The following is a 13519-nucleotide window of genomic DNA, read 5'->3' on the forward strand; positions in this document are numbered from 1 at the left end:
ATTTGAGTCAATATCATTTCATATAACCTTCTGCGAGGCCGAATCACCTCGCAATCTCTAGGCATTGTAATACGGTACTGTATTTGTATTCCATCTGTGGAGCAAAACATTTTGGGGTCTTGGGGTTGCACCCCATACACAGTCCATCTGTGCGGCACATCTGCCGCATCTCACCGTCTCGGGGCCCATCCCCATATATTTCTGGTGTATTTATTTGAACACACTACAATAAGACACTGGTGGCCCAAGGACCGAAACTCGTTTTAATGCACAGGGCTTAGAGGCCCTACATGTTTAAATTCATTCTTTTTTTTCTTTGTTCTTTGTCTTGTTCACATTTAATTCATAATCCATCCTGTGTGGCAAATTCATCTCACTGTCTCGGGGCTCGCCCCATAGCTTTCTTGAATATTTCTTGACCACTCTAAATAAAACAGGTGGACCAAGGACCAAAAATTTGCTTTAGTTCACAAGGCATACATTGACATTCAAATCTACAAGGTGACATACATACTCCATCTTGTGGGGGCAAGTTCATCTCACAAACTCGGCGCCCATCACCATTACACTTTATCTGTGAGGCAGAACCATCTCATCATCTCGGGGCCCATCCCCATAATATTTCATTCATGAGGCCAATTATATATATACAAATTGACTATTATTATTACTATAAAATCCATTATTATTATCATTTGAACTTTCTTTGAGACCAGATCATCTCACCACCTCGGGGCCCATCCCCATAATAATACTTCTCTGAGGCAAATTTCATCTCACCATCTCGGGGTCCAACCCCATAATACTTTATCTGTGAGGCCCAAATCATATCACAATCTCGGGGCCAATCCCCTTAAAACTTTGTCTGAAAGATACAATCTGACTATTATTATTGTTATTAATATCATTATTAACACCATATTAATACTTCTGAGAGGCCAAATCATCTCACGATCTCGGGGCCCATCCCCACAGTACTTAATCTGTGAGGCCAAATCATCTCACAATCTCGGGGCCCATCCCCACAAAACTTTGTCTGTATGACAAGATTATATATTTACAACTGACCATAACTATTATATTATTACAAATACTATTTTTAATATCAAATTGATACTTCTGTGAGGCCAAATCATCTCACAATCTTGGGGCCCATCCCCGTAACTTTGTATGTGAGGCCGACTTATATATATAGGCGTACAAAAGTGACTATTGTCATTAGTATTACAAATATTATAATTGTTATCGTAATAATATTTTCTGTGAGGCCAGATCATCTCCCAATCTCGGGGCCCATCCCCATAATACATGTACTGCATCTATGGGGCAAAGTTTTCATCTCACGGCAGAGATACTCCGAATACAACATGTTCACCTTTTCCGGGTTATACCCTTAGTCAGTTTACTACATACTTCACCCGAAATCCCTTCAGAATATTGCGCTCAATAAAGCCTCTGTGTGTTTCCGATCCTCCAACCGGAGACGAACCAGTTCACGTCCAGCTGCGAATGATTTGAATCATGTGCCCTCTTTGTTCACAATGGTGCAAATAGTGGATTGATTTGACATTCTTCAACAAGTAGATACTGTATTCAGTTGAAACTTTCACAGGGGGTGACTTTTATTGTATCATTTATGAATAAATTTGGCATTACAATGCCACAAAAACAATTTATGACCCTACCTTTAAAGAGCACAGTTAGTTAAACTCAAGCATATGGCACACATTTTGTGTATCTTTCGAGCATACAGCAAATTGTCAAAGCAAAAGACAACATTTACCTGAATGAGATTGGCTGGAATTCCTAATCTGACCGATATGCATGACATTGTAAGTAGTCTAACATTTCATTTTGTTTTGTAAAGGTCAAGAGAAATTTGACAATGAAGAAAACTGTGGCATCCAATGTGAAAAGCTACAAAAAAACTGACAATTTTGGTCGAGCTGATGCCATACCATATCAATGTCAATCATTTAGGTAAGTAAAACGAAAACAAATGTCTGTTTTTATTACTGTTTGTAACTTCTATTGTACTCCTCTTGTTATATCATTTTGGAGGATTTAAATTTACTCAATGGCTGCCTTAATTATTTAAACTGGTTTTTAGTACTAATGTAAGGTGGGATTCTAGCGCCATGCCTGGGCAATTATCGCCAGTACTAATGTAAGGTGGGATTCTAGCGCCATGCCTGGGTAATTATCGGCAGTACTAATGTAAGGTGGGATTCTAGCGCCATGCCTGGGCAATTATCGGCAGTACTAATGTAAGGTGGGATTCTAGCGCCATGCCTGGGCAATTATCGGCAGTACTAATGTAAGGTGGGATTCTAGCGCCATGCCTGGGCAATTATCGCCAGTACTAATGTAAGGTGGGATTCTAGCGCCATGCCTGGGCAATTATCGGCAGTGGGTTCCAGCCTTTGTGGTGCCTGGGTCATGCTGCACAAGAAGGGCTTTCTTGTTTTATTCACTTCATTTATTCATGGTTTCATTTTGTCCTTGCCAAATGGCACTGCAAATTACAAACAAATTAAAATTGTGCATGTACTATAGATTTGTACCTAATGCTTTTATTATATTGTTATTTCTCTCCACAAATTCAATGAAACTACAAACAAAAGAGTTACACCAAAATGTAAATTATATGGAGAAGGCTATGTACACTAGAGAGAACCTTAAGCCGAAACACAAAAGGTGTTCTGCCAATAATATTATTTCTAGAAAAATCAGACAGCCGACAAACAAGAAATATTATAAAAGCATTGAAGACTTGTTTTGTCACATGCCAGCCAAATTGTGTAAAGACGGAACTACTGCATTGTCAGAGTGCCAGCTACAATTGTAAATGTACATTGTGTTTTTAAACATTGAGCCAGTGACTAATTACCAAATTCACTAACCCTGAATACTGAGACAAAAGTTATATTAATAATATAAGAAAATTGTCACGCTTTTACTTCATGTTGTTTAACCAGTTCATGGTGCATCTTCTTGTTATAAGATTCTTACAGTGATGCCCTGTGAAAGACCCTACGGGACGTTTCCCACCTCAAGGAGTAATGGGCACAAAGAGAAACAAAATTTTGTTCATACAATTTGAAAACTCAGGAACTGTTGTAACATGTTTACGCCACCTTTGAGGTGTTTCCTGTTTGTAATATGAATCTTGATGTTGATTCTCATTGTACCAAAGAAAGTACCGGTATACAAAATTGCCCTTTTTGAGACTGTTTGGTTGACTAAATTGAATGGATAAAGAACGATTAGGGCTGCGATAAGATTGATAGGGAAATATGACATTGCCCTTTGGTTGGTGATTAATATTTTATTTTGATTGCACTGTCCCTTTTGATCTTCCAATTCACCTGTTGACCCAATTAACCTGATGTCATCATCAGGGCCCAATTTCATGGCTCTGCGTCCCACATAATTCAGCGCATACGGAACCCTTGTAGCACACAATATTCTTTGATACTGAAGCGCATAATTTGGTGGTAACCAGAACCATGAAATTGGGCCCAGAATAATTTTGGTGGGGCAATGTTACTGTGCGTTATTCAGTGAAGTGCGAATTTTAGGCGACGGGCATTTACTTGTAAACCTATTCACCACCAAAATGGCACAGTTGCCGTGTCCGACGTGCGTGCAAGGGGTCAATAGTCCTAAAACACAAAGGTATAATAAAAAACATGTTGGGGCAGAACATAAAATAAAAGAAATGTGGGTATTTTTCTGTTTTGTTTCAGATCAACAACAAAGGTGAAAGAAGTTCCAATTACCAAACGTAATCGTGACATGTTTAGTGCTGCAGCCAGATCAAAACCTGGACCCATTGCTAAGTCAAAGAGTGTTTCTTTTTATACCAAACCATTTCTATGGCAGGCTCAACAGAGTACAGAGCAAGTTGAGTAAGTTGACAAAAACTAATCAATCTTTGAAACATTTTCATAAACTTTAAACTGTAGCTTGGTAATTGCTCTTGTATTTTGATCAACTTAACAATGTACACTGGCAATTCCAAATAATAATAACAATAATCAGAATAAGAGGGCTTGAGGGTGACAGAGGGGGAATTAAACAAGTCAATTAGGCGCAAGAAACCTTTGTAGACCTTGGTATGCTTTGATAAAATATCTACAAAATAAAAAACTTAATTGAAAGTCTGACCTATACGGGTGAGGTTGGCTGCCCACAATAGACTGATTGCGCTACCAACATCACGTGACCTGAGATGGGTGTTACACATCAACGTGACGAACCGGAGATCCGTTGCGTTAGAACGGCGTTGAGAAAACTGCACTTTCTTTCACCTTTATGGAAGCGAGGGACGTTTCAGAACGCTGCCACCACGCCAAGGTAAGAGGAGGGATGCAACACCACAAAGTAGCCACAGCAGAATACCAATTAGAATGCTTATCCAAGGACTTTTATTACAGACGGAGAAGATCGCAACAACAAAGATGGCGATGTAAACAAAGACAAACCCCTCGCAAGAGGGCGCTATAACAACTACTGGCGTTCGGTTCAGAAAAAAAAGAAAAAGTTCACAGATTTACAAATAACTTACAGGGTTTACAGAAGGCAATGGTGAAAGACTTCTCTTGAAATATTATTCCATGAAATGCTTTACTTTTTGAGAAAACAGCAAAACAATATAAATTCTCGTTAACGAGAATTACGGATTTATTTTAAACACATGCCATGACACGGCGAAACGCGCGGAAACAAGGGTGGGTTTTCCGTTGTTTTCTCCCGACTCCGATGACCGATTGAGCCTAAATTTTCACAGGTTTGTTATTTGATATAGAAGTTGTGGTACACAAAGTGTGGGCCTTGGACAACACTGTTTACCGAAAGGGTCCAATGGCTTTAAAAACATAGAAACTTGACATCCACTGGCCAAATTACAAGTATACACAATCATTTCATGTGTTTGTGCACGGAAAGTGTGGTTTTACATGTCCCTTATTGTAACGATTTTGCTGCTAATATTTTCATTAAAAATCTCCTGAAGAAGCTGCAAATTCTTTAGTTTTCACCCTCAAATTAATTAGTTAGAATGGATAGCTGTCGGCTAGAGTAGGACAACTTCACAGTCTATACTGACTTCAAGCCCAACGCACAAACCACGGCATGCGTAAGCTCGCTCAAACCTTGGTAATTTACATAGTCAAACCGTACTCCCAAAAGAAACCCCTTTTGTAGTAGAATACTGGATTTATCAAACAGAAAATGCAATATCAGTCAATGTCACAACATTCAACTTTGTTAAAAGGGCTTCGTTTAGAGTTAAAAGTGTAATTTATAAAAAAATACAGCAGATTATGGTCCATCAGTACGAGTCTTCCCAAGTCTTTACTGTGTTTTTCTATACCAATCTCAGGTCACATGATCACATGTAAACACTGGTAGTGCAAACAGTCTATTGTTCCTGTAACAGTGTAGTTCGGTGACATACATCCCATGTATAAGAGTGTGCTAAACCTGATGGTTAACATATTGGGTACTTATTTGTACTTGCCCGTTTGTATAAAAGCAATTTTACTTTTCCGCAACATACCAATGGCAATACTTCATGAACTTCCCCTTGGTGAAAACACTAACCCTAGGCGCCTAACAGCATACCTTTTTACTCACCTAAGGTGCCTAACAGCACCTACTTACCCAAGGTGCTAAGACACCCTAGGTGCCTAACAGCATACCTTCTAACCCAATGTGCCTTACAGCACCCACAGTGCCTATGAGCATACCTACTTACCCTTGGTGCCTATAACAGCATACATACATGTACTTACCCTTGGTGCCTATAACAGCATACATACTTACCCTATGTGCCTACACATGTATAACAGCATACCTACTTACCCTATGTGCCTATGAGCATACACTCACTCTAGGTGCCTAACAGCATACCTACTGTAGTTATTCTCGCCTATCACCTACAACCAACGAGCCATTTGACCCTGGGGTTCTTTGATCGGTCCTTACGGTGACTTTATTCCCGTAGAGATATTGTCTGAATTGTTTCAGGAATAATACAACGGCCAACAGCTCTCGGCGTGTGACGCAATAGTTGCGCACCGCTTTACTTAGTGCCCTGCTAGCGTAGGAAACAACCTTCTCTTGACCATCCATCACCTGCAATAGGACAGCACCTATTCCTACACCACTAGCGTCGGTGTCAAGTATGTAATCCGCCTCAAGGTCGGGGTACTTCAGCACCGGTGACTCTTGTAAGCAATTCTTCAAGTCTTGGAACGCCTCCGCACAGTCATCATCCCAGACGAACTCCCTTGCCTTCACTGTAAGGCGATGCAAAGGACGGGCTAATAATGAGGTCCGGATAATACGAGGAAAATGGGCCAGTCCGGCGCAACTCGTATTAACGGGAGTCGACTGTACCTTTACTGTATGTGCCTTACAGGTAACTACTTAACCCACGTTCCTAGCAGCAATCAAGTTTGCCTTTTATTTGTAATGGCAAATCTACATATTTGTACTTTCAGGTCAACAAATCTTCCTACACGCTTTCTTGAGGAGGAAGAAAACCTACGAAAGGTCAGAGGTCAGAAAAGAAAACATGGGGTCCCTTCTCATCGCCAGTGGTTCAATGATCTGCATGTTGGAGGAAAGTCAACGAACATTGTAGAAAAGTATGCAAACAGTTTTATACGCTTTATATTTTTATTGTCCTTTTGGTTGGTTGAAGATCCCTAAGTCAAAAGTGTATAGAAAACCAATGGGAGCTGTTGGCAAAAATCAGACTGATTACAGTGTGTACATATTTGTGTTTACATACTTGAGTTTGTGTTTGTTGGAGGGGTGTTTACTTGCATTTGTGTTTGTTGGAGGGGGTGTTTACTTGCGCTTGTGTTTGTTAGAGGGGGTGTTTACTTGCATTTGTGTTTGTTTGAGGGGGTGGTACATACTTGCGTGTGCGTTTGTTGGAGGGGGTGTTTACTTGCGTTTGTGTTTGTTGGAGGGGTGTATACATACTTCAGTTTGTGTTTGTTGGAGGGGGTGTTTACTTGCATTTGTGTTTGTTGGAGGGGGTGATTACACTTTTGCGTGTGTGTTTGTTGGAGGGGTTGTTTACTTGCGTTTGTGTTTGTTGGAGGGGTGTTTACTTGCGTCTGTGTTTGTTGGAGGGGGGTGATTACATACTTGCTTGTGTGTGGTTGTTGGAGGGGGTGTTTACTTTCGTTTGTGTCTGTTTGAGGGGGGTGTTTACATACTTGAGTTTGTGTTTGTTGGAGGTGGGTGTTTACTTGCCTTTGTGTTTGTTGGAGGGGGTGTTTACATACTTGCGTTTGTGTTTGTTGGAGGGGGTGTTTACTTGTGTTTGTGTTTGTTTGAGGGGGTGGTTACATACTTGCGTGTGTGTTTGTTGGAGGGGGTGTTTACTTGCGTTTGTGTTTGTTGGAGGGGGTGTTTACATAATTGTGATTGTATTTGTTGGAGGGGGTGTTTACTTGCATTTGTGTTTGTTTGAGGTGAATGTTTACTTGAGTGTGTGTTTGTTGGAGGGGTGTTTACTTGCGTTTGTGTTTGTTGGAGGGGGTGTTTACTTGCATTTGTGTTTGTTGGAGGGGGATGTTTACTTGCGTTTGTGTTTGTGGAGGGGGCTGTTTACTTGCGTTTGTGTTTGTGTTTGTTTGAGGGGGTGTTTACTTGCGTTTGTGTTTGTGTTTGTTTGAGGGGGTGTTTACATACTTGCTTGTGTGTTTGTTTGATGGGGTGTTTACTGGCGTTTGTATTTGTTTGAGGGGGGTGTTTACTTGCGATTGTGTTTGTTGGAGGGGGTGTTTACATACTTGTAACTGTGTATGTTGGAGGGGGTGTTTACTTGTGATTGTGTTTGTTTGAGGGGGGTGTTTACATACTTGCGTTTGTGTTAAGTGGAGGGGGTGTTTACTTGTGTTTGTGTTTGTTGGAGGGGGTGTTTACTTGCGTTTGTATTTGTTTGAGGGGGGTGTTTACTTACTTGCGTGTGCTTTTGTTTGAGGGGGTGTTTACTTGCGTTTGTTTTGTTGGTGGGGGATGCTAACTTGAGTTTGTGTTTGTTGGAGGGGTGTTTACATACTTGCGTTTCTGTTTGTTTGAGGGGGGTGTTTACATACTTGCGTTTGTGTTAAGTGGAGGGGGTGTTTACTTGTGTTTGTGTTTGTTTGAGGGGGGTGTTTACTTACTTGCGTGTGTTTTTGTTTGAGGGGGGTGTTTACTTGCGATTGTGTTTGTTGGAGGGGGTGTTTACATACTTGTGACTGTGTATGTTGGAGGGGGTGTTTACTTGTGATTGTGTTTGTTTGAGGGGGGTGTTTACATACTTGCGTTTGTGTTAAGTGGAGGGGGTGTTTACTTGTGTTTGTGTTTGTTGGAGGGGGTGTTTACTTGCGTTTGTATTTGTTTGAGGGGGGTGTTTACTTACTTGCGTGTGCTTTTGTTTGAGGGGGGTGTTTACTTGCGTTTGTTTTGTTGGAGGGGGATGTTTACATACTTGCGTGTGTGTTTGTAGAAGGGGATGCTAACTTTAGTTTGTGTTTGTTTGGAGGGGGTGTTTACATACTTGCGTTTGTGTTGTTTGAGGGGTGTGTTTACATACTTGCGTGTGTGCTTGTGGAGGGGGTGTTTCCATCATACTTTTCTTATTCTTATTCTTTATTTGGCCAATAAACAATTACAAATACAAGCAGACAGTATGTCAAATAGATAATTATAAGTACACGTTCAAAAGTAAATACAAAGCAAGCAAAACAATAAGGGCACAGGAAATTATAAAACAACCCTAATGTGATGGCCAGGATCAACAAAAGTATAATTAAACACTGTAGCTCGAAAGCCTGTTAATCCAGTCACATAGGGAAGCAAACACACTATATAAAATACTCTCTTTGGAAAATAATAATAATTAGAAATAAATATTAATATAAATAATCTGTTTACACAAAGTACAAATTAAAATAACAAAACCAAAACCAGAAATTAGACAAGCAAATAGCAAATAAATAAATAAACAAATAAATAGTTAATTAAAACAAATAAATAAAAAGTATTAACAAATGAAAGAATAAATAATTAGAAAAGTACATGTAAAAAAGAGATAAAGCAACAAATAATTCAATGAAGGGATGGATTTAACAAAAAATAGGTCAATCAACAAAAAAGTTAATCTTAAAGCAATCACCTTTTCCACTTAAACTCTTACATCAATAAACAGATGATTAAATATGAATAAAGCAATCAAAACAACAAAACAACAAAACATTAACGAAAATTCAATATATGGCTAAACAAATAGGTGAATCAGTAAATGAATAAGTAACAAAAAATAAAATAACACGCAACAGAAATGAGCTCTTTTCCAACATAAATATATCCAAAAAAATAAATAATGGATTAATAAATATAAATAAATAAAAAATAAATAGATAAGTATATCAAACAATCAAACAATCAATTAATAAATAAAGTAGTAAATAAATAAATAAATAAATAAATAAATAAATAAATAAATAAATGAATAAACAAATAAAAAACAAAATTTATATAAACAAATATATATTGTTGTTTGTTTGAGGGGGTGTTTACATACTTGAGTTTGTGTTTGTTGGAGGAGGGTGTTTACTTGCGTTTGTGTTTGTTCGAGGTGGGTGGTTACATACTTGCGTGTGTGTTTGTTGGAGGGGGTTGTTTACTTGCGTTTGTGTTTGTTGGAGTGGGGTGTTTACATACTTGCATTTGTGTTTGTTGGAGGGGGTTGTTTACTTGCGTTTGTGTTTGTTGGAGGGGGCTGTTTACTTGCGTTTGTGTTTGTTGGAGGGGATGTTTACATACTTGCGTGTGTGTTTGTTGGAGGGGGTTGTTTACTTGCGTTTGTGTTTGTTGTAGGGGATGTTTACATACTTGCGTGTGTGTTTGTTGGAGGGGGTTGTTTACTTGCGTTTGTAATTGTTGGAGGGGGCTGTTTACTTGCGTTTGTGTTTGTTGGAGGGGATGTTTACATACTTGCGTGTGTGTTTGTTGGAGGGGGTTGTTTACTTGCGTTTGTGTTTGTTGGAGGGGATGTTTACATACTTGCGTGTGTGTTTGTTGGAGGGGTGTTTACTTGGGCATGTCTACGCATTCAAACTGAGGACTTGGAGTAGGTTATAACAAAAGGGATATGGGAAAAAGTCACACCGAGATCGTCCTCAATTTGATTTCGTGTACAAAACCAATAGGGACGTCTGAAAAATAAACAATGGGAGAACAAAGAGAAGTCCTCGGTTTACACCATAAACACAGCTGTGTGGGTTTGTGTTTGTTGGAGGGGATGTTTACATACTTGCGTGTGTGTTTGTTGGAGGGGGTTGTTTATGGTAGATGTAAGTTTCCAAACGCCGCGAGTCGATCGCTACCGTTATAAGACTTGACAAAGTCCGTCCAGCATTTCTCTTGTTGCTGAATGTGCTTGACGCGTGTGGATAATGCCAACATTAGCTGCCTGTAGTTACTTTGCGCATCTTTGCACATAATAACCAATCAACCATGATTGTTTTCATGTTTTCATGTTCCATTATGTTTATGTTCTTTATAAATTATAAGATTATATTACATTGAAGACTTGCAGTCTTTGCGGGTGCTAGAGGCCCTACGCATGGAGTTAATTAATGTTGCAAAACTTCTCAACACGTTATCATTTTAGTTAAGGCCAATCAAAGACCAGCAATCCCTTTCCGTACACAGGGGATTCATCTCCTGATTTAATCGTTTTTTTATTATAAAGTTTTTAAATATTTATTTCAGATTTTTGAATATTAAAGACTAAGAGTCCCCTTTATGTATGTGCATTGGGGGAGATGCGGGAGAGTTGAGCCATTTTTAACATTGCACCAATCTGCAGAGATGAAATGTAGGATCCCCTAACTAAATGTTTTAAGTAAAGCTTTATAGAGTGTTGACTTACTTTGTATAGCATAATAATTGAACCAACTGTTTATTTATGGAAGGTGCTTGACAAAAAAATTGTAGGGCTCAACTCTCCATGAACTTTGGGTAAGTTGAGCAGCCTGTTCTGTGTGGGTGTAAGTTGAACCACCATTCAATGGGACTTTGGAAATCAGAAAATTATTTTACTTAAATTGGTTTATCCATGTTAAAAGTGAAATGTACTTATAATTGTAGAAATACTTTGATTCAAACTGGCATTTTAAAACTATTTCCAACAATTTTCTAACTGAATTCTGAAAAATATTATATTTTTATCATGGCTATTTCCTATGTTCAACTCTCCCCGTGCTCATTGGCTCAACTCTCCTATAAGAGAGCCATTTGACATGTGACTTGATTTTGATTTACAATAATCAAATTACATCCAATAAAAATTACCACAATAAACAACAATATTAAGCTATATATTAGACACAATCACTATAATCATTGCTAAACATGTAAGTAATAGAAAGAGTCTTAAGTGGAGTTCCAAAATTCACTCTTTAGTGGAATTTAGATGTTCTTGTAACTCCCACTTTGAGCACTTACATGTATCTCTCACATTCTCTGTTGTAGTCAAAAAGAATGTTTGGTTAGACACTATCATTTTAAGGCATATGGACTCAAACACTCTACGGGATAGTGGTGTTTTGGACCAGCCTAGCTGTTTTGGGGGGGTGGGTCATGGCTCAACTCTCCTGCATCTCCCACTGCCGTGCGACCGTACAGTTTACAATTTCAACGAATGTGCGGGTCAATTTGTTAAACGGTTTATCGACACGTTATCATTCAAACGAAGCCATCGAAAGACTGGCTTTCCTAAACAAAGGATTCAAAACGCATTACTGATTTAATCATATTGTTATAAAGCTCCATTACGTTTAATACAGATTTTTAAAAATTAAAGACCACAAGTCCATTTGCAGCATACTGTGCGTGTGTACTACACTGCCATGCGTACACAGTTTACAAACTCATCAACCCTGCGGGTCGATTTTGTAAAATGGTTTATTAATATGTTATCATTCAATCGAAGCCATTCGAAGACTGCCAATTCCTATCCAAAGGATTCATAAAGCATTTTATCATATTTTGTATAAAGCTCAATTATATTTATGTCAGATTTTTGAATATTAAAGACCACGAGTCTCTTTGCCATGCGTACAACAGTTTACGATTTCATCAACGCCACGGGTCGATTTGTAAAACAGTTTGTCAACACGTTATCATTCAAACGATCAAAGACTGTCTTTACCTAAACAAAGGATTCATGTAGCATTACTGATTTTATCATATTTTTATAAAGCTTCATTACATTTATTTCAAATTTTTGAAAATTACACACCACAAGTCCATTTGCAGCATACTGTGCGTGTATACTACACTGCCATGCGTACAGTTTACAAACTCATCAATGCCGCGGGTTGATTTGTAAAACTGTTTATCATTATGTTATCATTCAAACTAAGCCAATCAAAGACTGCCATTCCCTATACAAAGGATTCATGTAGCTTTACTGATTTATTATAGATTTTTGAAAATTACACACCATGAGTCCCGTTGCAGCATTCTGTGCGTGTGTACTACACTGCCATATGCCTACAGTTTACAAACTCATCAACGCCGCGTGTTGGTTTGTAAAACGGGTTATCATTACGTTATTATTCAAATGAAGCCAAGCAAAGACTGCCATTTCCTAAACAAAGGATTCATGTAGCATTACTGATTTTATCATATTTTGAGTTTGTAAACTGCATGCATGGTAGTGTAGTACACGTTCACGCACACAGTATGCAGCAAGGGACCCTCATCTTAATAATATTCAAAAATCTGAAATAAGGGTCATTCTTCAACAAGTGTCCATTTTCAAGTTTTAGGATAAAAAAGAGGTGATTTTTAGCAGCGTTGATGAGTTTGTAAAATATACACATGGCGGTGTAGTACACCCGCACAATATGCTGCAAATGGACATGTGGTCTTTGATTTAAAAAAAATTGAAATAAGTTTAACCGATCTTTATAAAAATATGATAAAATCAGTAATGCTATGTGAATCCTTTGTTTAGAGAAGGCAGTCTTTGATTGGCTTAGTTTGAATGATTACGTAGTGATAAATCGTTTTAAAAATCGACCCGCGGCGTTGATGAAATCTTAACCCACACCTGTGACGTCATGCTATTGTTAAATCGCTCCATTATTTTGCACGAATGGCGCGATGGGTACATCTATTCACCCATTGTGCATAAAAGAGTTGGGGAACAAAGTAAATGAAGTCAATGAGGCCATGGCCCATATATTATTTTGTTTAATGGTTTTAAACACAGGTTAATAGAGCTACACATGTATTGCAAAATGATCGTTAACACTTTCCACATGTGAACAGCTACATTATTAAATTATTATTTAGCTGAGATGTTAAAAAATAATTATAGAACTACAACAGTAATTTAAGCAGGTCTTAAAGTCAGATAAATCAATTTCATTTTAACCAGTATTTTTGTTTTTTGTTTTTATTAATTCAAAATGCTTAATTTATCAGACACAAA

The 13519-nt window shown here is 38.3% G+C and overlaps 2 protein-coding genes across 5 annotated transcripts in view; both read left to right on the plus strand.

Annotated features, from left to right (window-relative positions):
- LOC139954245 (U6 snRNA-associated Sm-like protein LSm3) overlaps positions 1-13519 on the plus strand; it is a 514674-nt gene that overhangs the window by 278140 nt on the left and 223015 nt on the right. The gene's annotated exons all lie outside the window — the stretch shown is intronic.
- Positions 1-13519, plus strand: part of LOC139954197 (uncharacterized) — a 55397-nt gene that overhangs the window by 20864 nt on the left and 21014 nt on the right. For all 4 annotated transcript variants that reach the window (XM_071953905.1, XM_071953907.1, XM_071953904.1 and 1 more), the window contains 3 exons: positions 1868-1980; positions 3750-3911; positions 6510-6656. In XM_071953905.1, coding sequence (XP_071810006.1) covers positions 1868-1980; positions 3750-3911; positions 6510-6656 — 422 coding nt within the window. The remainder of the gene's footprint in view (positions 1-1867; positions 1981-3749; positions 3912-6509; positions 6657-13519) is intronic.

The sequence above is a fragment of the Asterias amurensis genome, chromosome 2, assembly GCF_032118995.1.
Source record: "Asterias amurensis chromosome 2, ASM3211899v1".
Taxonomy (NCBI): domain Eukaryota; kingdom Metazoa; phylum Echinodermata; class Asteroidea; order Forcipulatida; family Asteriidae; genus Asterias; species Asterias amurensis.